Source organism: Tenrec ecaudatus, chromosome 12 (assembly GCF_050624435.1).
Source record: "Tenrec ecaudatus isolate mTenEca1 chromosome 12, mTenEca1.hap1, whole genome shotgun sequence".
NCBI lineage: Eukaryota > Metazoa > Chordata > Mammalia > Afrosoricida > Tenrecidae > Tenrec > Tenrec ecaudatus.
Genome location: NC_134541.1, coordinates 80,029,587 through 80,055,626, shown reverse-complemented (window position 1 = coordinate 80,055,626; position 26,040 = coordinate 80,029,587). Strand labels below are relative to the sequence as shown.

Here is a 26,040-nt window from a genome sequence, read left to right as displayed (position 1 = left end):
TGGCACCCCATCAGGCTCAATCAGCAAACACTCGCAAATGTCAACAAACAGACCTTGAACTATTGACAGGCTTTTCTTTTTTTTGTCATTTGTTTTTTGGTGGTGTTGTTTTGTTTTCTTTTGTTGCTTTGTTTTGTTCTGTCTTGTTTTTGTGTATATTATTATCTCTGCAGGTCTATCTAGATAAAATAGGTGGGATAAACAATCTGGAGGAGAAAACAATGGGACTGACAGTTCCAGGGGGACATGAGAGAGGGGAAGGTTGGGGAAAAGAAGTGGTTAACAAACCAAGGGACAAGAGAACAACAAGTGATCCAAAATCAGTGGTGAGGAGCGTGTAAGAGGCCTGCTAGGGCTTGATCATGGGTAATGTAACCGAGAGGAATTACTGAAACCCTAATGAAGGCTGAACATGAACAAGAGCAAAGTAAAAGGAAATAGAGGAAAGAACTGCAAGGCACATAGCATTTATAGAGCTCTAAATATAGGCATGTACATATGTAAATATATTTATATATGATGATGGAGAAATAGAACTATGCATATATTTATAGGTTTAGTATTAAAGTAGCAGATGGACATTTGGCTCCTACTCAAGTACTCTCTCAATGTAAGAACACTTGTTCTATTAAACTGGCATTCCATGATGCTCACCTTCCAGACACAATCACTGAAGGCAAATGTGGTGAAGAAAGTCAATGGTGTCGGCTATCAAAAGATATAGCATCTAGAGTCTTAAAGGTTTGAAGGTAAACAAGTGGCCTTCTAGGCCAACCAAAGCCCACATGGAAGAAGCACACCAGCCTGTGTGATCATGAAGTGTCAAAGGGATCAGGCATCAAAGAACAAAAAATAATATTGTGAATGAGGGGAGTGCAGATTGGGGACCCAAAGCCCATCTGTAGGCAACTGGACACCCCCTTACAGAAGGGTCACGGGGAGGAGATGGGCCAGTCAGGGTGCAGTGTAGCAATGATGAACATACAACTTTCCTCTATTTCTTAAATGTTTCCTCCCCACCACTATCATGATCCCAATTCTATCTTACAAATCTGGCTAGACCGGAGGATGTACACTGGTACAGATAGGAACTGAAAACACAGGGAATCCAGGATAGATGAACCCTTCAGGACCAGTGGTGGGAGTGGCAATACTGGGAGGGTGGAGGGAAGGTGGGGGTAGAAAGAGAGAACCAATTACAAGGATCTACATATAACCCCCTCCCTGGGGGATGTACAACTGAAAAGTGGGTGAAGAGAGACGTTGAACAGTGACTAATAATAATTTATAAATTATTAAGTGTTCATGAGAAAGGGGGGCAGGGAGGGAGGGTAAAAAATGAGCTCATACCAAGGACTCAAGTAGAAAGCAATGTTTTGAGAATGATGAGGGCAACAAATGTACAAATGTGCTGACACAATGGATGTATGAATGGATTGTGATAAAAGTAGTATGAGCCCCCAATAAAATAATTACCCCCAAAAAAGAACTGAACAATAGAATGGAAGAAAATGAAAATTGAATCTATGAACTTGAAGACAACCATGCAGACTTCAGCAAATGAGAGAAACAAACAAAAAAGTAAAATAATCTGAAGTAAACCTGAGGATGATGTGAGAAACCATGAACAGAAGTAATGAATGTCTTGTTTGGAATACTGGAACAGGAAGAAACAAACAAATCTACATATAAATTAGTAAGAGAATTTGTGGAGGAAATTTTCCCCAGTACTATAAAGGAGGAGATAATAACCATTCAGGAGACAGAGAGAACTCCAAGGAGGTTAGACCCGGGGGGTGGGGGTAGGAGACATGTATAGGAGGGCATCAGGACATATGATAGTCAAAATATTCAACTTCAAGGAAAAGGAGAGAATCTTGAGAGCAACTAGAGAGGGAAAAAGTCACCTTCAGAGGTAATCAGATTGGAATAAGCTCAGAGCTCTCAGCAGAAAATATGCAGGAAATAAGAAAATGGAGCAACATAGATCAAACTTTCAAAGTAAAAACCTGCCAACCAAAATCCTGTATCCAGCAAAGCGATATATCACATATAAAGAAGAAATAAAGGTATTCCCAAACAAGGAAATAGTTAGAGAATTCATAAAAACAAAACCAGCATTGCCGAAAACACTAACCATATCTCTATGGTCAGAAAATCAACAGCACAAAAACATTATGAGATCGCCACAGTCCGTGCTTCTTTCCAGAAGTCAACACACTAAAACAACACCCAAAACAGTAGATCTAGACGGGAAACAAGGACATGAATAGATTCCTCCCTCCCAAACACAGATAATACAATATGATAGTAACTCACCTGCATTTGGAATTAATACCAATGAAAATCAATGGGCTAAATACCCCAGTCAAAAGACAGAGTAGCAGACTGGATTAGGAAACAAGATCCATCAATCTGCTGCCTTCAAGAAACACACCTCAAACTCACAGACAAAAACAGACTGAGAGTCAAAAGATGGAGAAAAATTTACTAAACCAATGACAATGAAAGGAAGACCTCACACAAATAGAAAACTACAAGCCAATATCTCGCATGAACATAGATTCTCAACAAAATCCTGGCCAGTAGAATTCAACAACATATCAAAATAATAATAATACTTCATGCCCAAATGGGATTCATACCACCATATAAACAAAATATAGAAGAACCAGATGATCATATTGATGGATGTAGAAAAAGCATTTGACAATATCCAACACCCATTCCTAATAAAAACAATAATTAAATATAAGGAAATTCTTCAATATACTAAAGTCCATATCTTAATATCCAACAGCCAGTATCATACTGGATGGAGAAAAGCTGAAATCATTGCAATTGAAAATGGAAACCAGACAAAGATGCCCATTATCCCCACTTTTATTCAGCATTGTGCTAGATCCTAGCCAGAATCAAAAGGCAACAAGAGATTAAGGGAGTGCAATTGGGCAAAGAGAAATTAAGCTCTAGTTATTTGCAGATGGTATGATTTTATATATAGAGAAAAACCCAAGGTCTCCACAAAACCCTGTTGGAAATAATTGGAGCTTGTTTCAAATAAGCACCCATCTAAGTGAGATGTCAGTAAACTCACCTGGAAGAAGCACACGATCATCGATGATCCAAGGATTATCAATTACATAAACCAGATCTGAAGAAGGGAGTGCTGTCAGAGCTGAAATTTGTGAAATTCTGGTGTTCACAAAGCTATGGCTGACAGTGGGAGCCCAAAATACATGTTCAGGTTCTCCACAGGGAATAAGCCTCCAGTGGCCCCCCTCTGACTATCACTGAGAGATAGGAATAACCTGGTTATCAGGCAGCTGGTATTGGAAAGACGATTATAGTAAATTAAAATGATAAATAGGGCTTGAATGGTTAAAATCTTGTTATTTGAGCTCCCTTTAGATACACTTTGACTTTTATCTAGTTTTTAATATTTTCTGGGTTTTGCTGTTGTTTTCTAGATTAGGTCTTATCTCTGCTGTATTTTGTTATTTTGGTACCTTTCTTGATTCTCTGTTATGTATCTTTCTGTGTTTGGGGGTTTATCAAACCCAGATTGGGTGAATCTGTAGAGGTAATAACTGGAGTAAGAGTTCTTGGGGTGTATTGATGGGGAGGAAAGAGGTAATGGGGAGCTGACATCACGTAGTATGAAAAGGAAGAAATTGATTATATGCAGTAATTGCACAACGCTGCTTGATCTGATAGAGCTATTGGTATGATGTCTGGATTATGCCCTAATAAAATGATCTGGGAAAAACATAAATTTTAAAAAATCAATTTTCATTTACATCAGGGCTATCACATTTTTAACAAAACTCAAGTGAATATTCCCAAATTAATTAAGTTTTCCCACAAGTTTACAGGAATGCTGCTGCTCCACATAACACAATACTTTTTAGCGTTTTAATGAAGGTCGGGAAGACCTCAAAGATGAATTCAAGGCAAGTCACCTCAGAAGGCTTTGGAGACTCTCTTTCTGGGTTTCAAAGGAATCCTCTTTATATTTTCTCAAGGATGATCACAGAGACTTCTCAGGAAGACATCTGAAGAGAATGGAAAGCTGCGCTGGGGAGGAGGAAGAAGGACAGGAAAATGTACCACGGCGTGTGTTCTGTTACGGCGCCATACCTGCTCCTCCTGGAGGGTAGCAAGGACTGTCTGACGAGCTCCTCATTGGGAACGACCCATCCACCTGATGCAGCCTTATCTGCCCTCCACACAGCTCTGTGTTCCCAAGCTCAGAGGACATTTAAAACGAACATGATTTGCATCCCTTGAACATGACAAAACTCCCATTTGACATGACATAAATTGAAGAGTGAGAATTCTTTGGGAAATGAATAGAAAGATGAAAACACTTCAGAAGCATATAGGCATAGATAAAGATATGACATGAAACAGTAGCTTCATATTTTGATAGTTTTGTTTAATTAAGGTTTCTTTTTTTAATCATTTTATTGGGGGCTCATACAACTTATCACATTCCATACATACATTCATTGTGTCAAGCACATTCATACATATGTTTCCATAATCATTTTTAACAAGTTTCTATTATACAATGCTTTTATACTTACCCTTGTGTGTGCGTATTAAACCTACAAGATAAAAATGATATGATTCTGCTCATTGCTGAACCATAGGTATTCACACCAACGTGGGAATACCTTGGAACTGTGGTTGATCTCTCCCCTGAAAACTAATTGTTGTGAGAAAAAAAGAAAGGCAATCCAACAAAAATGTAATTTGATTCTTTTAAATTGTAATTTATTGAAAGATGCTCCTGACCAGTGGTTGACAGTAACTGAAATCTCTATGGTGAAAAACTGAGAAATTTTCTAGCAACTGTTGGAACACACGGCCATTTGTGTACACACCAAGAGGACATCTGTCAGACACTCTAATTTCCTGGCCCAGTGGTACTGAGAATATCAACAACTTACTGCCAGATAGATTTGGATATCAGGGACAGGTCAGAGGTCCTTTTGAAGAGATTCATATGCTTTAAGTTTCTTCCTCCCCCCCCCTTAACACGATGTTTTAAATAACTTAGATAAAAGTGGGAGGCCTTCAGAACAGTGGTTTGAATGTTCTTAATGGTCTAGATGTATTCTCACTTCTTCTCAGGAATAAAGCAGAGTTCTCAACTTCAGCATCATTGCTGTGTGAGACTGGATAAGTCTGTATAGGGGCTGTCCTATACACTGTAGGATATTTAGTAGCATTTCTACATGTCAGTAGCCACCCCTACCTACCCCAATTATGACAATGAAAAATGCCTCCAGATGTTGCCACGTCCCACAGTGAGACAAAATTACCCCTCATTAACCACTGAAAGGATCTGCTGGGGCTTCGTTTTTAATCATTGTTTTACCCTTTTTTGCTCTAGAGTCAGAAATACAAGGATCAGTTATCTCAGCTCAACCATAGGATCCTTCACCTGGGTGAGGAGGCCTTTGTCCACAAGGCTCAAAATGAGAAAAATCAAGTACCCGTTCAGTTGCTGACACTGAAGATGGATCGGGCTGGTCACCAGGTGAAAGAGCAGGTGAGTGGGCAGTGCAGAGTGGGAATATGAGAGCAACAACTTAAAGATATGGAGACATACACTGCCCCACACATAGCCAGGAAGCCTGGGGGAAAAGAACATGGAATATCATAGTTTTTTTATAAATCTGCTTTATTTAGAAGAGTAGCATAAAGGAATTAAATCTTAAAAAGAGAGTAAATTCCTACAACCTTTCTGAAAAGACAAGTTGAAAATATAGATAGCAAGAGCCTCAAGAATCTCATTATAAGAAGTGAAACTTCACTGTTTGCAAATAATATGATTTTATATATTGAGAATCCTAAAGGGTCCACAAGAGACTAGCTGGAAGTCATAGAGGAGTTTAGTAGAGTAGCAGTATACAAGAGTAACAATTGACTTCTTCTATACCAGGGATGGGGGTACAGAAAAAGATACCAAGGAATCAGTATCCTTTGCAAAAGCTGAAATACCTGGGAATAAACTTAACCAAAAACCAAGACTTGTACGAAGAAAACTATAGAACATTACTATAAGAAGCCAACCGGGATCTACACAAATGGAAGCATATTCCGTGTTTGTGGATCAGAAGACTCAGTATTGTGAGAATGTTGATACTATCTAAAACAATCTACAAATTCAATGCATTGCCGATCCAAATTCTAACATCATTCTTCAAAGAAATGGAAACACTGATTATTAACTCCATATAAAAAGGGAAGAAACCCAGGATAAGCAAAGAACTCCCCAAGAAAAAGAACAAAGCAGGTGATCTCACATTACTTGACCCCAAAACCTACTTATACAGCCACAGTTGTCAAACAGTCTGATACTGGTATACTGATACATGCTCCCTGTCACTAGCCACCCAGGAAATGCGAGTCAAAATGACCATAAGATCCCACCTAATGCCCATAACTAGCCCAATTTAAAAAAACAGAATGTGAAAGGGAGGATAGGGTGGAGGTAGGGGGAGGAATGAGGAGCTGATGCCAAGGGCTCAAGTAGAAAGAAAATGTTTTGAAAATGATGATGGCAACAAATGAACAAATGTGCTTGACACAATGGATGGATGGAAGGATTACAATAAGTTGTACAAGTCCCCAATAAAATGATTTTTCAAAAGAAACAGAACAACAAATGTTGGAGAGTGTGTGGTGAGACAGGAACTCTTATCCCCTGCTGGTGGACTGGTAAATATGTACAGGCACTCTGGAAGGCAGTATGGCGATACCTAAAATAGATGGCAACTGAACTACCATATGATCCAGCAATACCATTGCTGGTATGTACCCCAAAGAAATTAGAAGCAGATCACGGACAGATGTTTCCCTCCCCTATGGTCATCACAGCAGAGTTCATAGTAGCAAAAAGCTGGTGGGTGGGCAGGAAGAAGCTGGAAACAGCCTACATTACCATCAGTACAAGAGTGGATAAAAACTCTGGTACATACATACAATGGAATACATCCCTAAAAACAGCAATGAAACACCTCAAGTTGTAGAGGCATCTGGAAGATATTATGCTGAGTGAAGCTACTCAAGCACAGAAGGATAAACACTGTGTGAGTCCACGATAATAGGAACATGCAGCAGAACGGGCACAAGTTCAAGTGTGCAGGCCATCCAGTCGTCTGGCTGGGGACCAGGCAGGCCGCTAAAGAGCCACACATCATCTGCTCAAAGTAAGTATCATGTAGGTCACTTGGCCAAAGGTCACCTCATGAGAGCTGGAATCAGATGGATGGGGTGGGGTTGATGCTGGTCCCCGAGAGGTAGCCATGTGGATTTGGGGTGAGGTCTCCCAGAGAGGGAATCGGCCCTGTCAGAGGAATGGGGCTTACTGATGCGAGGGGCAGCACAGGAAAGAAGAAAGGCAATGGTCAAATTTGGGGGAACATAGGTGCATGCCTGTTGAGGGGAGAAGAGGGAGGGCTGACATTGTGGGGGGAGGGGTGTCCAGTGAGGTTGCTCTTGGGAGGACCTGATGCAGAGGGGTTAAGTGGAGAGCAAATGCTTTGAGAGTGATTAGGGCAAAGAATGTATGGATGTGCTTTATACAATTGATGTATGTATATGTATGGATTGTGATAAGAGTTGTATGAGCCCCTAATAAATTGTTTAAAAATAATAATAAATTTTTTTAAAGTTGTATGAGCCCCTAATAAAATGATTTTTTAAAATACTGTAAAAAAAGAAACCAAACTTGACCAACAGTTACCATGGGTGAAGGGGAAAGATCTGTTGCTTTGGGAGCATTGAGTTTCTGTCACTGGTCGATAGTTTGAAAAAGGATAACAATGATAGTTGTACAACATGAAGAATATTATTGAACCTCTTCTCGCTCTGAATTATACAACTAGAAGTTGTGCAATTGGAAAATATTTCTGTATATTTGTGCCACAGTTAGAAAAAAATAAGTACATGAATTACAATGAGTACAAGGAAGAAGAAAAAGGTTTTGAATTAAATATTGTAACAATTGGACAACTTTTCTTGATCTGATTGAATTGTATGACGTGGGTGAAGTGCTAATACAACTGTTTTAAAAGATGTGATGCAAAACAATAATATGGATTATTTGGGAGAACATGATGCTGAGTGAAATTAGTCAATCACAAGAGACAGATATTGTATGAGACCACTACTGCAAACAGTTTTCATATTGAAAAATAAATAACGAGATAGAAAGAAACTCCATGTGGTTACAGATCAGATCAGGTTTTCTGGGATGTTAGAATTACAGAGTCAGATCATGACCAAGAAAGCCCCATGGAGCACTTCGACTCTGACAAATACATGTGTTGCCGTGAGTTAGAACTAACTCCACAGCATCAGTTTTCGTTATTAACTGCTGTCTCTTGTTCCCATTCAGGATGACGCTTAGGGTTTCCCGTAGGCATGCCCTGTACCCAAGATTAAAGTTTCATGCAGAATAATTTCACTGCCCTTAAAATTCTCTGCTCCACCTGTTTGTTCCTCTATTGTTCCTTGAACTCCTGCTAGTCGCTGACCTTGTTTCTGTCTCTTTAATTTTGCTTTATAATTGGAATCATGCATTATGTAGCTTTTTCAGACTGGTTTCTTGTACTTAATAAGTACTTAAGTTTCCTCCATATTTTTTTCATGGCTTGATGGCTCATTTATTTTTTTTGCTAGATAATATTTCCATGATACAGATATGCTCGTTTGTTAAGCCATTGACCTGTTGAAGGACCTCTTGATTACTTCCAGTTTGGGGCAATAATGAATAAAATTATGATAAATATTTGTATGCAGGCTTTTATGTGGATACAGATTTTCAACTCATTTGAGTAAATACCTAGGAACACAACTGCTAAAACATATGACAGGCCTTTGGAATAGTGGTTACATTACCAGATAAGTATTGGACTGCTGACAGCGAGATTGACAGTTCAAATCCACCAGATGATCCGAGGGAAAAAGATAAGCCTATCTATTCCCATAAAGAAAACCTGTCAGAAACTCTATAGAGGGACGCTGTGAGTCAAATTGGCTTGATGGCATTGTTTTTGTTTTTTTGTAAGCCTATGTAAGAAACTGCCACTGTCGGATTCCTATGCAAAACACTACGCCCTGCGCCACACCTATACTCCTGACAGAGCTTGTTAGCATCCCATGTTCAGACAGAGGCTCGTAGCTAGTAACTTGTAGATGTGTACATTTCGCCCAAATACCATTTTAAATGTCTTGAAGTTAGTTCTTTTAAAACATAATTTTTTGATTGGTAACCTCCTTTTGTCAGGAAATACATGAAAAACAACTTAATACCACAGAAAAGCAAGTGGATAAAGTGGAAATGATCTTAAAGAATATGGAAATGCTTCTACAAGAAAACGTAGATGAGCAGAAGGACCAGGTGAGTGATAAGTTCTTGTCATTTCCTCACAAACATCTTATATCTGCACACTTCTACCTCCTGGGTATTCACACAGCTGGTGTAGTAAGAGACTGTCTGGTCACAGACTCCGAGAGGCCATGTTCATTAGTTACCCCTCAGACTGAGCCTCTGTCAACACCTCATACTTGAACATAAAGTAATTTTCCACAGGATTCATAATTAATAGCAGTCAATAAAAGATTCTATTATATATATAACTAGCTTGTTTATTGTACTTATTTTCTTTTGGGTATCATTTTAAGGTTTCTTTTTTGAGATGGCCACATAACCTCAGGAAGGTTATTGATTTATTCATGCATCCATCATTCAGCACATTGCCTACTGAGCACCTACTGTGTAGGAAAGCATTTTTCTAGGTAGACCTGAGATAAATAAGCCCTCATGGAACTTAAATTCTAGAGCTGATGAGAGCTAATAATAAGATTGTAGTTGGCCAAGGGCTTTGAAGAAAACACATTTTCCTGGACTGTAGAGTCAGGGTGTTAGGGGAGACTATACTGCACAGATAAGGTATCTGAGCAGCCCCTTAATCATGACCTAACATATATGAGTGGGTAAAAAAGAAAAACAGGAAAACTCCACTCTGTGGAGCTTTCATAGGATGCATTGTTCCTACTAGCTGAGCATCGAGCAACTTGTTCTGAGTTAGTGCACCCAGCGGCGTCGCCTGGGAAGGTTCTCTGGTCACAGTGAATTTTTTCATAAAAGCAGTTTTGCTCACACCTTGTTTTTTTGTGATGGCTCATTTAAGAGAACTGCGTGTGGCTGTGAAAGTTTGCTTTCTGCTCCAGAAAAATGTCACAGAAACTGTTGTGATGTTGAATACAACTTACAAGGATAGCACTCTGAAAAAAACTCAAGTGTACCAGTAGTTTTCTTATTTCCAAAAAGGTAAAATGTTGATCGATAACAAACCTTATTCTGGATGTCCATCAACTTTCCAAACAGACAAAAATGTCCAAAAAATTCATCCACTTTTGCTTGAAGACCAATGATGGACCATTAAAAAGATGGGGAAGTTATCTGGACTATCTTGGAGCTTAGTTCAGTGAAGTTTAACAGAAGATTTGTGACAGGCCACCAAGAAGGAGTGTCAACTGGAAACAAGTCATTCTTGGAAAGAACAACTCTGAAGTGATCCAGACTTTTCTCAAGGTCATTACTGGTGACAAGCAAAGTTCAGTCAAGCCAGGGGAAGACACCATCATCACCTTGCCCAAGAAAAACTCGTCAAGTGAAATTAAAGATCAAGATTATGCTCATTTGATTTTTTTGATGTCCATAATATAGTGCATTTAGAGTTCCTTCCACTAGGTCAGACTGTTAATCAAACTTTCTATGTAGAGGTTTTGAAAATATTGTGTAACAATGTGCAACAAAAAAGACCTGATTTGTGGCAGATGGGGGACTGGTTTTACCATCATGACAATGCAACTGCTCACATGCCATCTCAGTGTGCCAATTTTTGACAAGAAACAGCATGCCTCTCTTGTCCCATGCACCTTACCTGACTTCACTCCATGCAACTTCTTTGTGTTTCCACCAATGCAGAGGAACATGAAAGGACAGCTAGTTGATGATATAGAAGAGATGAAGCAAAAAAATGAGAGAGGTGCTGTCAGCCGTCCAAACAGCTGAATTTGAAAAAAAAAAAAATGTTTCCAAGAATGGAAGCGCAGAATTGACAAATGTATTAGGTGTAATGGAGAGTACTTTGAAGGTGATAAGGTTGTTTTGTAAAAAAATTTAAATACAAAGCTTTGAAACAAAATTCCAGGTTTTGGGGGTACCCCATCGCATACCTCAAGTAGAAAACAGATTAGCATTGGGGGAAGCATGTTGCTCACTGGTGGAATATCACATGTGTTGTACTTGAGAATCCTTCCTGACAGGTGCTAAATACCGGTAACATTTCCTGATCACCAGACAGCCATAAATAGGCACCCACACACTTACACTTCCCTGTTCGTGGTTGTGGGAAAATAGTCTCGGCCCTGTAAAAGGTTTTGCTCTACCGAGTGCCAGGCACCATGCCTGTCACTGTTCTACTGTTCCTTTACTTCCTCCTGTCCCTCCCCTACTCCTCTTAAGTCCCCTTTCTCCTCTTCTTTCCATCCTGCCTTGCTCTTTTTTATTCCCCCACTCACTGGGAGCCCTCCTTGCCATAAGTATGTAAGCCCATTGTAAAGAAGCCTGGCCCTCTGGCCTAGCCCTCAGCCCTCCTCTCTGCTCTTTAAATGCCCTTCAAAGACTCTGTGTTCACAACCCTGCTTCTCTCCCTTCCATGCTCCTCTCATGGCTCAGCCACTGTTCGTCCCCCCTGCCTGGGTCTACACCTAATTCGCAGCTCAGCTTTCAGAATGGATATAGACTCCAAGCACTCGTACCCCACTGATCTCACTCTGGTCCACACCCCCTCACTTTATGCCCTCTCTCTGGCTTTCCTGGTTCTGCCTTGCATACCGGCCTTGATTTCTTCTTAGCACAGGCGCTGCAATACCTCTGAGATCTCAGCTCGCCGCGCCTCACACCTTCCCATCTTCTTCAAAGTAAAAGTCAACCTTGTCACGGTGTCCTTTAAGGCTCTCTTAGATTTAGTGTCCACTCCTGCCCTGACTTCCTGTCTATGTTTCCTCAGGAGCACACACCTTCAGCTATGGTGGCTGCCTGCTGCTACCTAGTCACCCGAGGCCCTGACCAGCTGCAAGGTCTTTGTAATCTCTCTTCTTGCTACCTGGTGTTCACATAGCCCCTAGATTCCTAAACTTACTTGGCCTACCACCCCTTTTTACAGGAAAAAAAAATCACTCATTGTCCACCTGACCATTAAAATCTTTTGTACTATTGCCCCTAATTCAGGATATGGTTTGGGTGTCTGCTTGTGTAGTGCCCCTGGATGCTTTGAGGCCCAGACATCGTCACTGGACTGTTTCACTGCTACCCAACGGGCAGTACCGCCCCCTTTGGGAAAAACTGGGATAGTCTCTGGACTCTCATTTTACTCAGAACTCCGTTCACATGTCATCTTACAGGAACAGCCTCGGGGTTTCTGTAGACAAGCAAAACCAGTAAAACATGTATGTAAATATATAGAGAAAATTGTACTTCGTGACTCACACACATGGGGGGGTTAGCACGTCCCATATCCGTGGGTCCAGTGGCAACTTGGAGACCTCTGCTGGTTCATGGGGTAGCAGAGGAACAGATGTCTGCAGGTTTATGAACTAGAACTGCAGGCCAGGCGTTAAGCAAAAACATAACAAAGAATCGAGACGGCTAACCACGATGACAAAATACAACAGAAATAAACCCCCATAGTTTTAACTGTTCGAGATTTTAGCTATTCAAGTCAGAGTTATCATTTTAATTTCCTATAGTCATCTTCAGTACTCTCATCTGGTAACCAGGTTCTTCCCATTCCTCAGTTTCATCGGAAAATCACTGGAGACTTATTCGCTGAGTAGCTCCTGCAAATGTATTTTGGCCTTCCGCTCTCATCCATTCCCTTCTGAAAACCAGAATCTCGCCTGCTAAGCTTTGATACTATTCCCTTCTTCCGATTTGGATTATATAATTTACAATCCATGGATAACAGATGTTGGTGTGCTTCTTCCATGTGGATTAGTTGACATCTCACTTAGATGGCTGCTTGTTTGGAAACAAGCCTTTAAGATCCCAGATGCTGTTCTGTCTGATTAGTGGGGCACTATCTAATTTCTTCACCAATGCTACCCTTAAGGGACCTGATCTCATTCAAGAACTTTTTGAAGCCCCCTTGTATTCTTGACCTTGATAGCTAAAGGTATACTGCTTCTGACAGGTATCAAGAAAAAGACATTGATTAAAGCAATAGCTATGTGCTGTCTTCCAGGAAATGTACTAATGTGCTCAAGCAGATAGGTAAGTTGAATGAGATTGTGGTGGAAATCATCCCCCTCCATTCTTCAAGTCTTTATGGTGACATTAATCTCTGCAGTTTCTCCAGCAATGTAATACTGCTTTTGGTCTAATATTTCTTTGAGGAAAGTTCTAATGGCTTCCACTTGGCCTTTCTTACTGTAATAACCCTTTCTCCATGTGTCAGGGATCCAAAATTCTGCCAATTGCATATTCTGGACCTGGAGAGATTATTACAGGATTATTTCAGAGACCACTGTACCCACTGTTGGATAGGCATGAGCTGACATTTGGGCCTCCTAGAATGAGTGTCAGTTTAGTGCCATAGGGATCCTTTGAGAAATATTAACTATCTATATTCTGACAGTGTAGTGGATTTCTACCTCAGAGGATTCATAGGAGTTGTGGGCCTATACACTTGCTCATCTTGGAATTGATAGAGCCCTCTAAGCATCCCCTGCATGTGTGGGTATGTCCATCTTGATAAATCTACTCTAACATTCCAATTTACTTCAGCTTTTAGATCCCTTTTCCAGTATATAAAAGCAATTCAACTTCATTCAGTATAGGCCACTTCATAGTCCTCATTGTCGTCCCGCAACAATGTAACTACTAGGTACTTTTCTGACACCGTGAGCTGAAACATCGAATGAAGACTTGCCACTTGGCAGGCTCATAGCACTACACTCAGACTGACACAGTTCCCACACCTAATCCCGAGGCCTTTGTTTCTCCTTGTGTTCAGTAGGAAAAGCAAGCAGTCTCTGTCTGGAGTATGCCATACCTCCTCCTGGGCCACACTTTATGCCTCAAAGAAGTCGTGTCACGGGACAGTGGACTTCACACTAGTTATTGTTCTAAAAGCAAAAAGTGTATCTTGCAAAGCATTTGCCTCATACAAAGATTCCTGGGACACAGCTGTGGGACTATCGTCAGATGAGGATAAGAGGGCTGATTTTACTATCGAAGGTGATTCAGGCAAAGAAGGTGGGTTAATCCCTTTAGATGGGGGCAGGAGGCTGGTCCTTCTGAAAATAAAAAAAGGTAATTCAACAATAAGGGCTCCATGTCCCTAGCTTGATCCTTTTATTGTCCACATTTTCCCATCTCAATTTTCAGGATCTCACATCTTCCCAGTCAAACCTTTCAATGTAAGGGATTCAGTTGATGGTGTAATTAGCTGTTCTTCAGCTAGGACTCAGGAATGATGGTGGTGTGTGGTTTACAAACTGGACTGTTAGCTAAAGGTCAGCGATTTTAAAAGCACCAGCCACGCCCCAGGTAAAAGATGAAGTTTGTGCTCCGATAAATATTTATAGCCCCCAGAGCCCTCGAGGACATTCGATTTTGGCTTATGCAGTCACTGTGCATTGCAGCCAACTCAGTGGTAGTGAGGATAAGACTCTGGATGGGTTTTCAGCAATCTCAACACTGCTACAAGAAATAAGACTTTATTTCAAGACCCAAATAGCAACTTTCAGGTCCTTTATGTACTGCTTGAGCCAGGACTTTGAAGCTCTGGACTCATCATTTTCTCTTTCCGTGTTGTGTATCTGAAAGCTGAACCAGCCAGCTTCACTATGCTTGTGGGTGTAACAAAAATGTTAAAAGATAATAATGAAATAGTAGTCACTTACAGCATTGTCTCTCACAGATGTTTGATCTAATGGTGGTGATATTATGCTTGTCTTTATTGCCACCTCATGCCATGGATTACTATGCCTCTTTACTATTGGAAGTCGAGCAATTAGTACTTTTAAATCCAGACAGGCTTGAGAATAAGTTCAGAAAGCATGCTGTAGTGGAGTTAACAAACCCAGGGACAAGAGAACAACAAGTGCTCCAAAATCAGTGACGAGGATGGTGTAAGAGGCCTAGTAGGGCTTGATCAAGGACAATGTAACTGAGAGGAATTACTGAAACTCAAATGAAGGCTGAGCATGATAGTGGGACAAGAGAAAAGTAAATGGAAATAGAGGAAAGAACTACAAGGCAAAGGGCATTTATAGAGGTCTAAGTACAGGTATGTACATATGTAAATATATTTATATATGATGATGGGGAAATAGATCTATGTGCATATAGTTATAGATTTAGTATTAAGGTAGCAGATGGACATTGGGCCTCCACTCAAGTACTCCCTCAATGTCAGAACACTTTGTTCTATTAAGCTGGTATTCCATGAAGCTCACCTTCCTGACATGATCGCTGAAGACAAATGGGTACATAAGCAAATGTGGTGAAGAAAGCTGATGGTGCCCAGCTATCAAAAGATATAGCATCTGGGGTCTTAAAGGCTTGAAGGTAAACAATTGGCCATCTAGCTCAGAAGCAACAAAACCCACATAGAAAAAGCACAACAACCTGTGTGATCATGAGGTGTCGAAGGGATCAGATATCAGGCATCAAAGAACAAAAAAATCCTATCATGGTGAATGAGGGGAAGTGCAGAGTAGGGACACAAAGCTCATCTTTAGGCAACTGGAGATCCCCTCACAGAAGGATCATGGGGAGGAGACAAGCCAGTCAGGGTGCAGTGTAGCAATGATGAAACATACAACTTTCCTCTAGTTCTTAAATGCTTCCTCTCCCTCCCCCGCCATGATCCCAATGCTACCTTACAAATCTGGCCAGAGGATGTACACTGATACAGATAGGAAATGGAAACACAGGGAATCCAGGATGGATGAACTCCTCAGGACGAGTGGTGATACCGGGAGTGTCAAGGGAATATAGAATAGAAAGGGGGAACCAGTCACAAGGATTTACATAAAACCCCCTCCCTGGGGGACAGACAACAGAAAAGTGGGTGAAGGAAGATGTCGGACAGTGTAAGACATGACAAAATAACAATTTATAAATTATCAAAGGTTCATAAGAGAGGGACACTGGGGAGAGGGGGGAAACAAGGAACTGATGCCAAGGGCTCAAGTAGAAAGCAAATGTTTGAGAATGATGATGGCAACAGATGTACAAATGTGCTTGACACAATGGATGATTGTGTGGATTGTGATAAGAGATGTAAGAGTTCCCAAGGAAAGTATATAACTAAAAAAGAAAGAAAGCATTCTGTGTTGGGCCGGGTTGACTAGAGAAACAAATCCAGAGATACTCATATATGTATAAGAAAAAGTTTTATCTCAAGAAGTAATTATGGATCAATAAAACATTCCATCCCAGTCCAGCTCTTCAGTCTATAAGTCGCTCTTCAGACTCATTAAGTCACATGCAATGATGCAGAATGCAGGACAATCACAGGCCAGTGGGTGTAGTTATGTGGATCCAACTGACCGTATCGTAGTGCTTGCAGCAGCCAGGAAAGTGAAGGCACAGAGAGGGGGGGAGGTGCCCAGGACCCTGCTTATGAGAAAGTCTCGCCCACAGAGAGTTACCATCAGGGTGTGACCTGATTGACAGACTACACTCTACGCTTACACTTTCATATATCTTCAAGTTGACATGAAATGGTGTAACTACCACTTATTCTTTGAGTTTTGTTCTTCTAGAATCACTCTTGGTGCCAAATAGCTAAGTCTGAGTTCTCGAGAGGGGTGCATCAGTGAGATGCACACATACATACATATAAAGAGATTTGCTGCATGGTAGGGGTTTATGCAGTTGTAGAGGTTGGCAAGTCCCAAACCTACTGTATGTGTCCAGTGGAAGCTAAGGATTTCTGATGGCTTGTGGGGTTGTAGGACTGGTGAATCCACGACCTGCTGGTTAGGCTGGAGACTTCTTCAGGTTTATAACACAGGAACTGCAGATCAGGCAACTAGAGTGCAGGTCAAGAAAGAGAGCAAACTTTGCCACAACTTCCACTTCGATAAAGGAAGCTGGCCACACTCCTGAGGCAATTTCCCTTTCAACTGATTGGCTGTTCATATCAGATCACAAAAATGAAAGTTGATTCCATTATGAAATAGCACCTGTCAGACTGATGAGAATCATAGTCTAGTCAAATTGAGGTTTACATTAGTCGTTACAGTTCCCTCAACCAACTAGCTGCCCCCCTCTTGCTCCTTGCTTGGTTTTCTCAGCACTTCCCCCATATGGCATATTAAGTTTGGTTCTCATTAGCATATGTGGTGCACAGCCCAGAGACTACGTTCACCACTGCTTCGCTAGTGCTAGAGCAAGACCTGGCATATGGGCGCTTACTGACTATATGTTCTACAAGTGAAATTTGGTGTTGACTGAACCCCATGCTGGGATTCTTGTGCCCTTGTATTTTGAATGAGGTCATTGCTAGTGTTTCCTGTCATTCACATCTGTGAAACCGTATGGGTTTGGCAGAAAGCTCAGACCCAGGAAACAGCAGTGGGGGTCAGGGCCACAGTGATTCCTAGGGCAAGGGGCAGTAAAGAACCAAAAATTGTTGTCATTCTTTGCAATTCATTATTGTATCGTACAATAGCCTTTCTGAGAACTGTTGATTTGTGACTCTTGGGTCTTCCAGTTAAACTGATTCCCACAATTTCCCTTAAATTTTCTCCAGTACATAATTCATCACACCCTCAGTTGGAGGTCTCACTTCAGGGTAACAAGAAGTGTCATACACGCAATATTTTTGTTATATCCTTAAGAACCTAAAGTTATCATTTCAACGACCGTGGAATGAACAGGGTCGGGAGCATGTACCCCTTCCCTGCACTCACAGTAATGGGTGGCTCTCTTCCCTCTCTAGTTTGAAAACAGCGTGAAGTCCAATTTGCTGCTCAAGGAGCTTTATGTGGAGAACGCACACCTGCTGAAAGCCCTCCAGGTTACTGAAGAGAAACAAAGAGGAGCTGAGAAAAACAGCCTCATCTTGGAAGAAAAACTCAGAGCTCTCAACAAATTAATCAGTAAGATTGCTCCGGCATCCCTCTGTGTGTAAAGACTGCTTGCTTTCTTGGAATTCATTCTGAAAAGAAAATCTTAAAACCTGAGCCACTGTGATGCCTTAATCACTTGCAGCTTATTGGCCATGGTCCTCAGAAACAGGGCGACTGTGGTGTCTGGCTCGTTCCAGCAGCATCTGCTCTGTGCCAGATCCTGGGAACATACACGTGTTGGACAAGAGCACATTTTTATAAAACTCCCAATTTTACCACTGGGAAAACATGATGGAAACACTTGGTCAGGCCTGACAGAGAAAGTGGGTTAAGATAATGCAGTTCCAATACTGCATTTTCGACTTAAGCTCTCATTGCCATCGAGTCAATTACAATTCGTAGTGACTTTGGCTTCAAAGATTAAAATGTAAAGTAGGGCTCTAGACAGCTTTATCATATTTTTCCTTTTAAATTTCATTTATGTTTTCTTAAGCAGACACACAACAAAACATACATCACTTCAGCAGTTTTTAATGTATACAGTTTGCTGATACGGATTATATTCCTCCGGTCTGTAGCCATTTTCAGCTTTTTTGAGTTGTTGCTCATCTGTTAGCATAAATTCACTCCCCTTAGAGTTCCAGGGGAGTCCAGGTGGCATGGTGATGACAGCACTGGGCTGCTAGCCACAAAATCAGCACTTTAAATCCAACAGCCTTGGGAGAAAGACATGGCTGTCTGCTCCCATGAAGAGTTGCGGTCTCAGAAACGCACAGGGGCAGGTCTACTCGGTCCTGTAAGGTCATTGTGAATCAGAATTGATTTCATGGCAGTGTGGTTGGCTTTGTTTTTTGTTTAAAGTCCCAGGCAAATACTTCAAGTTGTTTTCCATTTTATTCCACATACATAGTTGTTAAAAGATCACCAAGCTCAAAGCAGACTTTTTTTTTACTAGTTAAGCCAAACTATTACTTGGTTTCAAGAAGACATTATGGTACATTTCTGGTTTAAGGCAATAGTTTTAGGAGTTCAGCCACCCTCCATGGCTCCAGAAAGTTGGGAATTATGAGAATTTTCTATTCTTGTCTGTATTTTTGCCCCATTTTGTTCAGGATCCTTCTCTGAACTCTTTGATCAAAATGCTCAGCAGTGGTAGCCAGGCACCATGCAGTTCATTTGGACTCGTGACAAAGGAGGGCATTGTTTATGGAGGCAGCTAATTAGCCATGCATTCCAGAATCCTACTCTATTCGATTCTGTTGTTCCACATGAATCGACACCAACTGTGCCTGACAACTGAAGGAGGAGGTAGAACAGAAGCACCAAACATGTTAATAAGCCAAATAATGGTATGTCCCATGAAACCATTACCCTGAACCTAAGAGCTTTACTGTCTGGTTATTCAGCTCTGTCCTCTGTTACACTTCCCAATGGCTGCTGATTGCAGACTTTCCAGAAGGGCTTCCCTCTGTAAGCAGAGTGTCCTCTAGACAATAAAGGGGAGGACTCTTGTTTGTTTGGAACCACTTTACCACATGTAAATATTGGTACTGTGGTTACACCTGTAGGCTTGTATTTATTGTACATTAATCTTTTTTTCATTGGAGTGTTTTTGCACTGGGAATTGAACTATATGTTAAAAAAAGATAAAAATATAGTTTTATACCAAAATTGATGGTCATTTGTTTATCTGAATGTACTACTGTAATGTGAAATGAGTCACTGTATTTGCAGTTTTTCAATTAAAAAATATCTATATTTCAATTTTGTCCTTTGTTCTTCAGTTATAAAATATCTCAAATAATTAGAAAATACAGTTTTAGGAGAAAACCCATATACCCATCAACTAGATACATTTAATATAATATTTTGAAATTTTTCTTTTTAAAAGATATAAAACATTTTAGATAGAGGTGAAGGTCGTATTCTATTGATTGCAACCTTTTACTCTTCCTAAAGGCACGCACTATCCCAAAGATGGTAAGTCTCCTGGTCTCTTTGTACATTTATTATATATGCATTATATAGTCTTGATTAGTGTCCACTCTTTTACTTTTGCATGTATCCATTGCAACGGCTACACAGAAACTCACAGACAAAATGCGTGATGAAAGAATTTAATAACTCAATAAGTTATAGTGCCAAGAGAAATGCTCAGGGTAGGTGTTTAACAGGACACATTACAGAGTTTCAGGTATGCTAATAAACACCCGAAGTGGCATACAACTCTGCTATGAGCCTCAACCCAAAGACATTCAGCTCAGGCTCTGGTCAAACCCAGGTCAGCAAACCCAGGTCTCCGAATTAAGTGCCCAGACTGAAGGACCAGGAAAACGTCAGTCTTCACAACCTAGAAATTGAAAACATTGTTCGGCACCCAGCTACCATGACCAAGTGTTATGAAAAGGATCACAACAGAAGGTTCTGTCTAGAGTGGGGGAGAAGTTAAGAACATAACCCTAAAGGATGCCAGGTTTACTGATCGAACAGAGATAGGCAGGACCTCCAAGATTTGCACTCTTCCCCTGCAGATCGGAAACTGAACTCAAATGGTACATTGACGGTATTGCTGCAATTATTGGGTTGAATCAGAATGCATATGAATTGTGGTAAATGATGTAAAAATATCACCTGATCTTTTGAGGGCAGGCCAGGTATGAGTGATAGGCTTTTTCACTGGGGTCAAGGAGGGGAGCCAAGCCCTTCTTTTAAAAGATATTTTTAATTAAAAGTTTCTTTTCTCATATAACACTGTTTAGGAATGAAGAAAATGTAACACAAAACCTTTCTCTTTCAGCCCTGCCATGTTCCCAAACATGCTCCGCAGTGTTCCCCTTGCTCATATGATAAATATGATTATATCTATCCATACTTGTTTTATGAAAAATGCTCACACTGTACAAGTTGTAAAGTGGTCCTTCAAAAATTAAGGACTGTAAAAATTGTCCTTCAAAAAAAAGTTAAGTATTCCAAGATAAAAGCTGAGCGTTCATAGCTATTAGACTCCCATACAAGAAAACTTAAAGCCAGTCCTCCAACGTAAGAAATGTGAAGGAATGATACTAGAAAGTCACTCAAAGTTGAACACAAAAGGGAAAATGATGAGAACAAATGTACAAATGTGCTTGAAAATTGATATATTTATGGATTGTGATAAGAGTTATACAAGCCCCCAATAAAACTATTTTTTAAGTTGTACGAGCCCCCCAAAAACTGATTTAATAAAAAAGAAAGAGCTAGATCTGGAAATGGTGGAATGTCACCTGGCTCATATTCTTTTCTTATTTTTTGCACAATGACTATATTCCTTTCTCTCTTTTTTAATCATTTTACCACAATCCATATCTACACCCATTGTGTCAAGCACATGTGTACATTTATTTCCATCATCATTCTCAAAATACTTTCTTTCTACTTGAGGCCTTGGTATCAGCTCCTCATTTTTCCCCTCCCTCCCCACCCCCTTCCCTCATGAACCCTTGACAATTTATAAATTACTATTATTTTGTTATGTCTTACACTGTCCAACATCTCCTTTCACCCACTTTTCTGTTGCCTGTTCCTCAGGGAGGGGCTTATATATTGTAGATCCTTGTAATCGGTTCCTCCATTCTATCCCACCTTTCTTCCACCCTTGAATTATCGCCACTCTCACCACTAGTCCTGAGGGGTTCATCTGTCCTGGATCCCCTGTGTTTCTTTCTGTACCCGTGTACATCCTCTGGTCTAGCCAGATTTTAAGATAGAATTGGGATCATGATAGTGGGGGGGAGGAAATATTTAAGAACTAGAGGAAAGTTGACTCATCCTTCCCTGTGGTCCCTCTGTGGGGAGATTGTTCCACTATCTACAGATGAGCTTTGGATCTCTGCTCCAGCCCTCTCGTTTTTGTTATGTGTCTGCTGATGCCCAGTTCCTATGACTCCTCATGATCGCACCAGCGATGTGCTTCTTCCATGTGGACTTGTTGCTTCACTGCTGAATGGCAGCTTGTGTGACATCACGCCTTTTAGACCCCAGACACTATATCTTTTAATAACCGGGCACCATTTGCCCTCTTCACCACATTTGTTTATGCACCTATTTGTCTTCAGCGATTGTGTCAGGAGGGTAAACATCTCATGCTGCTGACTGGTTAGAACAAAACTTTCTCTTTTTAAAAAAATTTATGTATTGGGGCTCATGCAATTCTTACCACAATCCACACATACATCAATTGTGTAAAGCACACTTATACATTCATTGCCCTCATCATTCTCAAACTTCGCATTCCGCTTTGGTTCCTGGAATAAGCTCCTCATTTTCCTTTTTTCTCTCCCTCTCCCTCCCCGCTCCCCTCTCCCTCATGAACCCTTGATAATTTATAAATTATTATTTTATCTTATCTTACACTGCCAGGCGTCTCCCTTCACCCACTTTCCTGTTGCCCATTCCCCAGAGAGGAGGTTATATATAGATCCCCGTGATTGGTTTCCCCTTTCTACCCCTCCTTCCCTCCTGGTATCGCCACTCTCACTGTTGGTCCTGAGGGGTTCATCTGTCCTAGATTCCCTGTTTCCAAATCCCAACTGTACCGCTGTGCATCCTCTGGTCTAACCAGGTTTGCAAGGTAGAAGTGGGATCATGATAGTTGGGGGGAGGAAGTGTTTAAGAACTAGAGGAAAGTTGTGAGTTTCGTTATTGCTACACTGAAGCCTGAGTGACTCATCTCCCCACTACCGCTCTGCAATGGATGTCCAGTTGTCTACAGATGGGCATTGGGTCCCCATAGAACAAAGTGTTCTTGAATTGAAGGAGGATATGAGTGGATGCCCAAAGTCCATCCCCTACCTCAGGGTATTGCCATATAAATATATGTACATGGGCCAATACCTCTATTTTTGTAGATTAATGTATTTACATATGCACACCACTATGTTTATACCTCTATCCATTGCTTTGCTTCCTTGGTCCTTCCTCTGTTGCCTTTTACCTTCCTCCTGTCCCACTGCCACTTTCCCCTTATTTCTGCCTCTTGGTAACCCCCTTAGCTAGTCTGCTGTTGCTCCAACATTACCACCACCCCCACCTTGGATCCCTATATCCTCATTACTGGCTCTGACACCCCAGTTGTTCCCCTGTCCATGGCGCAGCCTGCTCAGCACCCCCTTCCTCCACCACTCTGACCTCCCAGGTCTCCCTGGAACCGTTGGTCCCAATGCTCTTACCTCAAGCATGCCTCCCATACCTATCCTATATAGGTAGGTACACCGACTATGACATAGCCCAAACTGATTTTTTGAAATAAAAATAGTAAATCAATAAGAAAATTTTTTTTAAAAAGAGAAAAGAACTATACAAAAATCCTGGGTCTCTTCGCTGGCCTTCAAGACTGTCCAGGAGCTGCCTCTCCCAGCCTGGAGTGCATGTAGACCCTACTATGAAGCACCAAACCATGAGGACAGCATGGTTACATGGAAGGATGCATGAAGAGAGAGAGCTACAGGCTAGGGAGAGGAGCCAGCATGCCACACCCACACAGAGGCAGGCCAGGAGAGAGGAAGAGAAAGAGAGCGGGACTAGACCCCACGCTGGCACGCCAGGCTCGGAGGATGACGTCCCTGGGGGAAGCTAATGGGACACAGAGGGAACTGGACAACCGACAACAGCTGGTGGCATGCTGTCCCCTTGCTGGAGCAGACTGCGACAAAGTATATTTCTTGATCACAATTGAATGTAAACAGAATTTGGTAACACAATGAAACTGAAATACACAATTATATGGAAATTAAACCATTATACAAACAACCAGTGAATATTTAGAGTCAAATGAAAATGAAAATACAACACACGAAAACATTTGAGACTCTGAAACTGTTAGGGTGGGGGAAGGGAAGTATACTTATTGCCAATTAAGTGAAGGTTTACAGAGAAGTTCATCAGTTTTACATCGAAAAATTCATACACATTGATTTTGCACATCCACTCCAATACCTTCCATGTGCCATCCTACTTCCCCACTGGGCTTTCTCTTACCATCACTCCTTCTTTAGTAACCCTCTGGACTTTGTCATTGGGTAAATGCTGCCCTTTGGGTTTTAAGCTGTTGATGGTTTTAAAAAAGGTCATTTCAGTTCCACGCCTAGAGGACATTGGCTATATTCTTGGGGTATGCTACTAGACTCCATTCAACCAGTAAACCCAGTCTGTTTTATGATCATGAGTTCTGTTCCACATTTTACCCCCATTCCATTGAGGACCTTCTAATGTGATTGTGTTCAGAGTAATAGGTAGCGGTAGTCAGGCACCATCTAGGTTTTCCAAGCTCAAGATTATAGAGACTAATGTTTGGGTTGTTCATCATTCTATTGTAATAATTGTATTCAACATGTCTTTTGACTTCACTCTTGTTTCCTCCGAGTGCAGAGAGACCAATAGTTACTACTGGCTGCTCATGCACAGTTTTTCTTATTTAAGTCACTTTTTTAAAAAACAAAAATTTCAAAAGAGGACCTGATGCAAGGGGCTTAAGTGGAGAGCAAATGCCTTGAGAATGATTGGGGCAGGGAATGTATGGATGTGCTTTATACAATTGATGTATGTATATGTATGGATTGTGGTAAGAGTTGTTTGAGTCCCTAATAAAATGTAAAAGAAGAAAAGAGAAAAAAATGATTAGGGCAAAGACTGTACAGATGTGCTTTATACAATTGATATATGTATATGTATGAACTGTGAAAAGAATTGTATCAGCCCCAATAAATTGTTAAAAAATTTTTTTTTTAATTCCTTTTATTTTTTTTGTACTGTCCGACGTCTCCCTTCACCAACTTTTCTGTTCTGTTTTAATGTAATTTTTATCATTAAACTCTGAGTCTAATGGTAACAAAATAGAACGTGTGTGTGTCTGTGTTAAAATAGTCATTAAAGAATAGAATTCAGAGACAGAGAATTTTTTTAAGTTTTTAAAAATATTTTCTATTGTTACTTAGGTGAAGGTTTATAGAGCAGACATCAGTTTTACATTAAATAACTCGTTAAATCTACCATTGTCTTTTCATTTCCAATATTTTTTGCCAATCTCTTGTTTTATATTGTCTTCCCTTCACAAAAATAACACCTGTCTACCCTCTAGCTTCCACAGACAGACAACTTATTGTTGACAAAAGCCTAAAAAAACATTAAATGGGAAGCAGACACCTCTTCAATAAATGCTATTGGAAATACTGGCTATCCACTTGCAGAAGAACAAAAAAAGACCACTGCCTCACCCATGCACAGAAACAAACTCAAGATGGATCAAATTCCTAAATGTAAAACCCAAAGCTCTCAGGATCAGAAAACTGGGACAAAACTAGGAACCCTAGTGCAGTAGATGGGCTATCAGAAATAACAAAGCTGACACAATCCATAGAAAACAAAATAGTGGGACATATTAAAAAATTAAAAACTTGCATACATTAAAAGACTTCATTGAAAGAGTAAAAAGATCCATAGACTGGGAAAAGATATTTAGTAATGACATAACAAAGGACTAATTACTAAAATCTACAGAATTTACAAGGTGGCAAGAAAAACAAACTAGTAGCCCTATGAAAAAGTGGGCAAAGGACCGGAGCAGATGATTCACAAAGGATGATACGCGAATAACTAATACACATATGAGTAAGTTCTCTCAGTCATTAGCTATCCAGGAAATGCAAGTCAAAGCAACCATGAGATACCACCTAACACCCATAACTGTAGCCCAGTTAAAGTAAAAAAGCTGAGAACAGCAAATGTTGGAGAGTGTGTGGTGAGATAGGAACTCTTATCCTCTGCTGGTGGACTTGTAAATATGTACAGACACTCAGGAAGGCAGTATGGCGATACCTAAAACAGATGGCA

General features: G+C 40.7%; 1 protein-coding gene across 5 annotated transcripts in view; it reads left to right on the top strand.

The window, feature by feature from the left end:
• Nucleotides 1-26,040, top strand: part of NINL (ninein like) — a 187,473-nt gene that overhangs the window by 141,577 nt on the left and 19,856 nt on the right. For 4 of the 5 annotated variants that reach the window (XM_075564193.1, XM_075564190.1, XM_075564188.1 and 1 more), the window contains 3 exons: nt 5,402-5,560; nt 9,305-9,418; nt 18,045-19,913. In XM_075564193.1, coding sequence (XP_075420308.1) covers nt 5,402-5,560; nt 9,305-9,418; nt 18,045-18,236 — 465 coding nt within the window. In that variant the 3' untranslated portion in view covers nt 18,237-19,913. Of the gene's footprint in view, nt 1-5,401; nt 5,561-9,304; nt 9,419-18,044; nt 19,914-26,040 lie in introns of those variants that run through there. The other variant, XM_075564189.1, reaches the window with a different exon arrangement.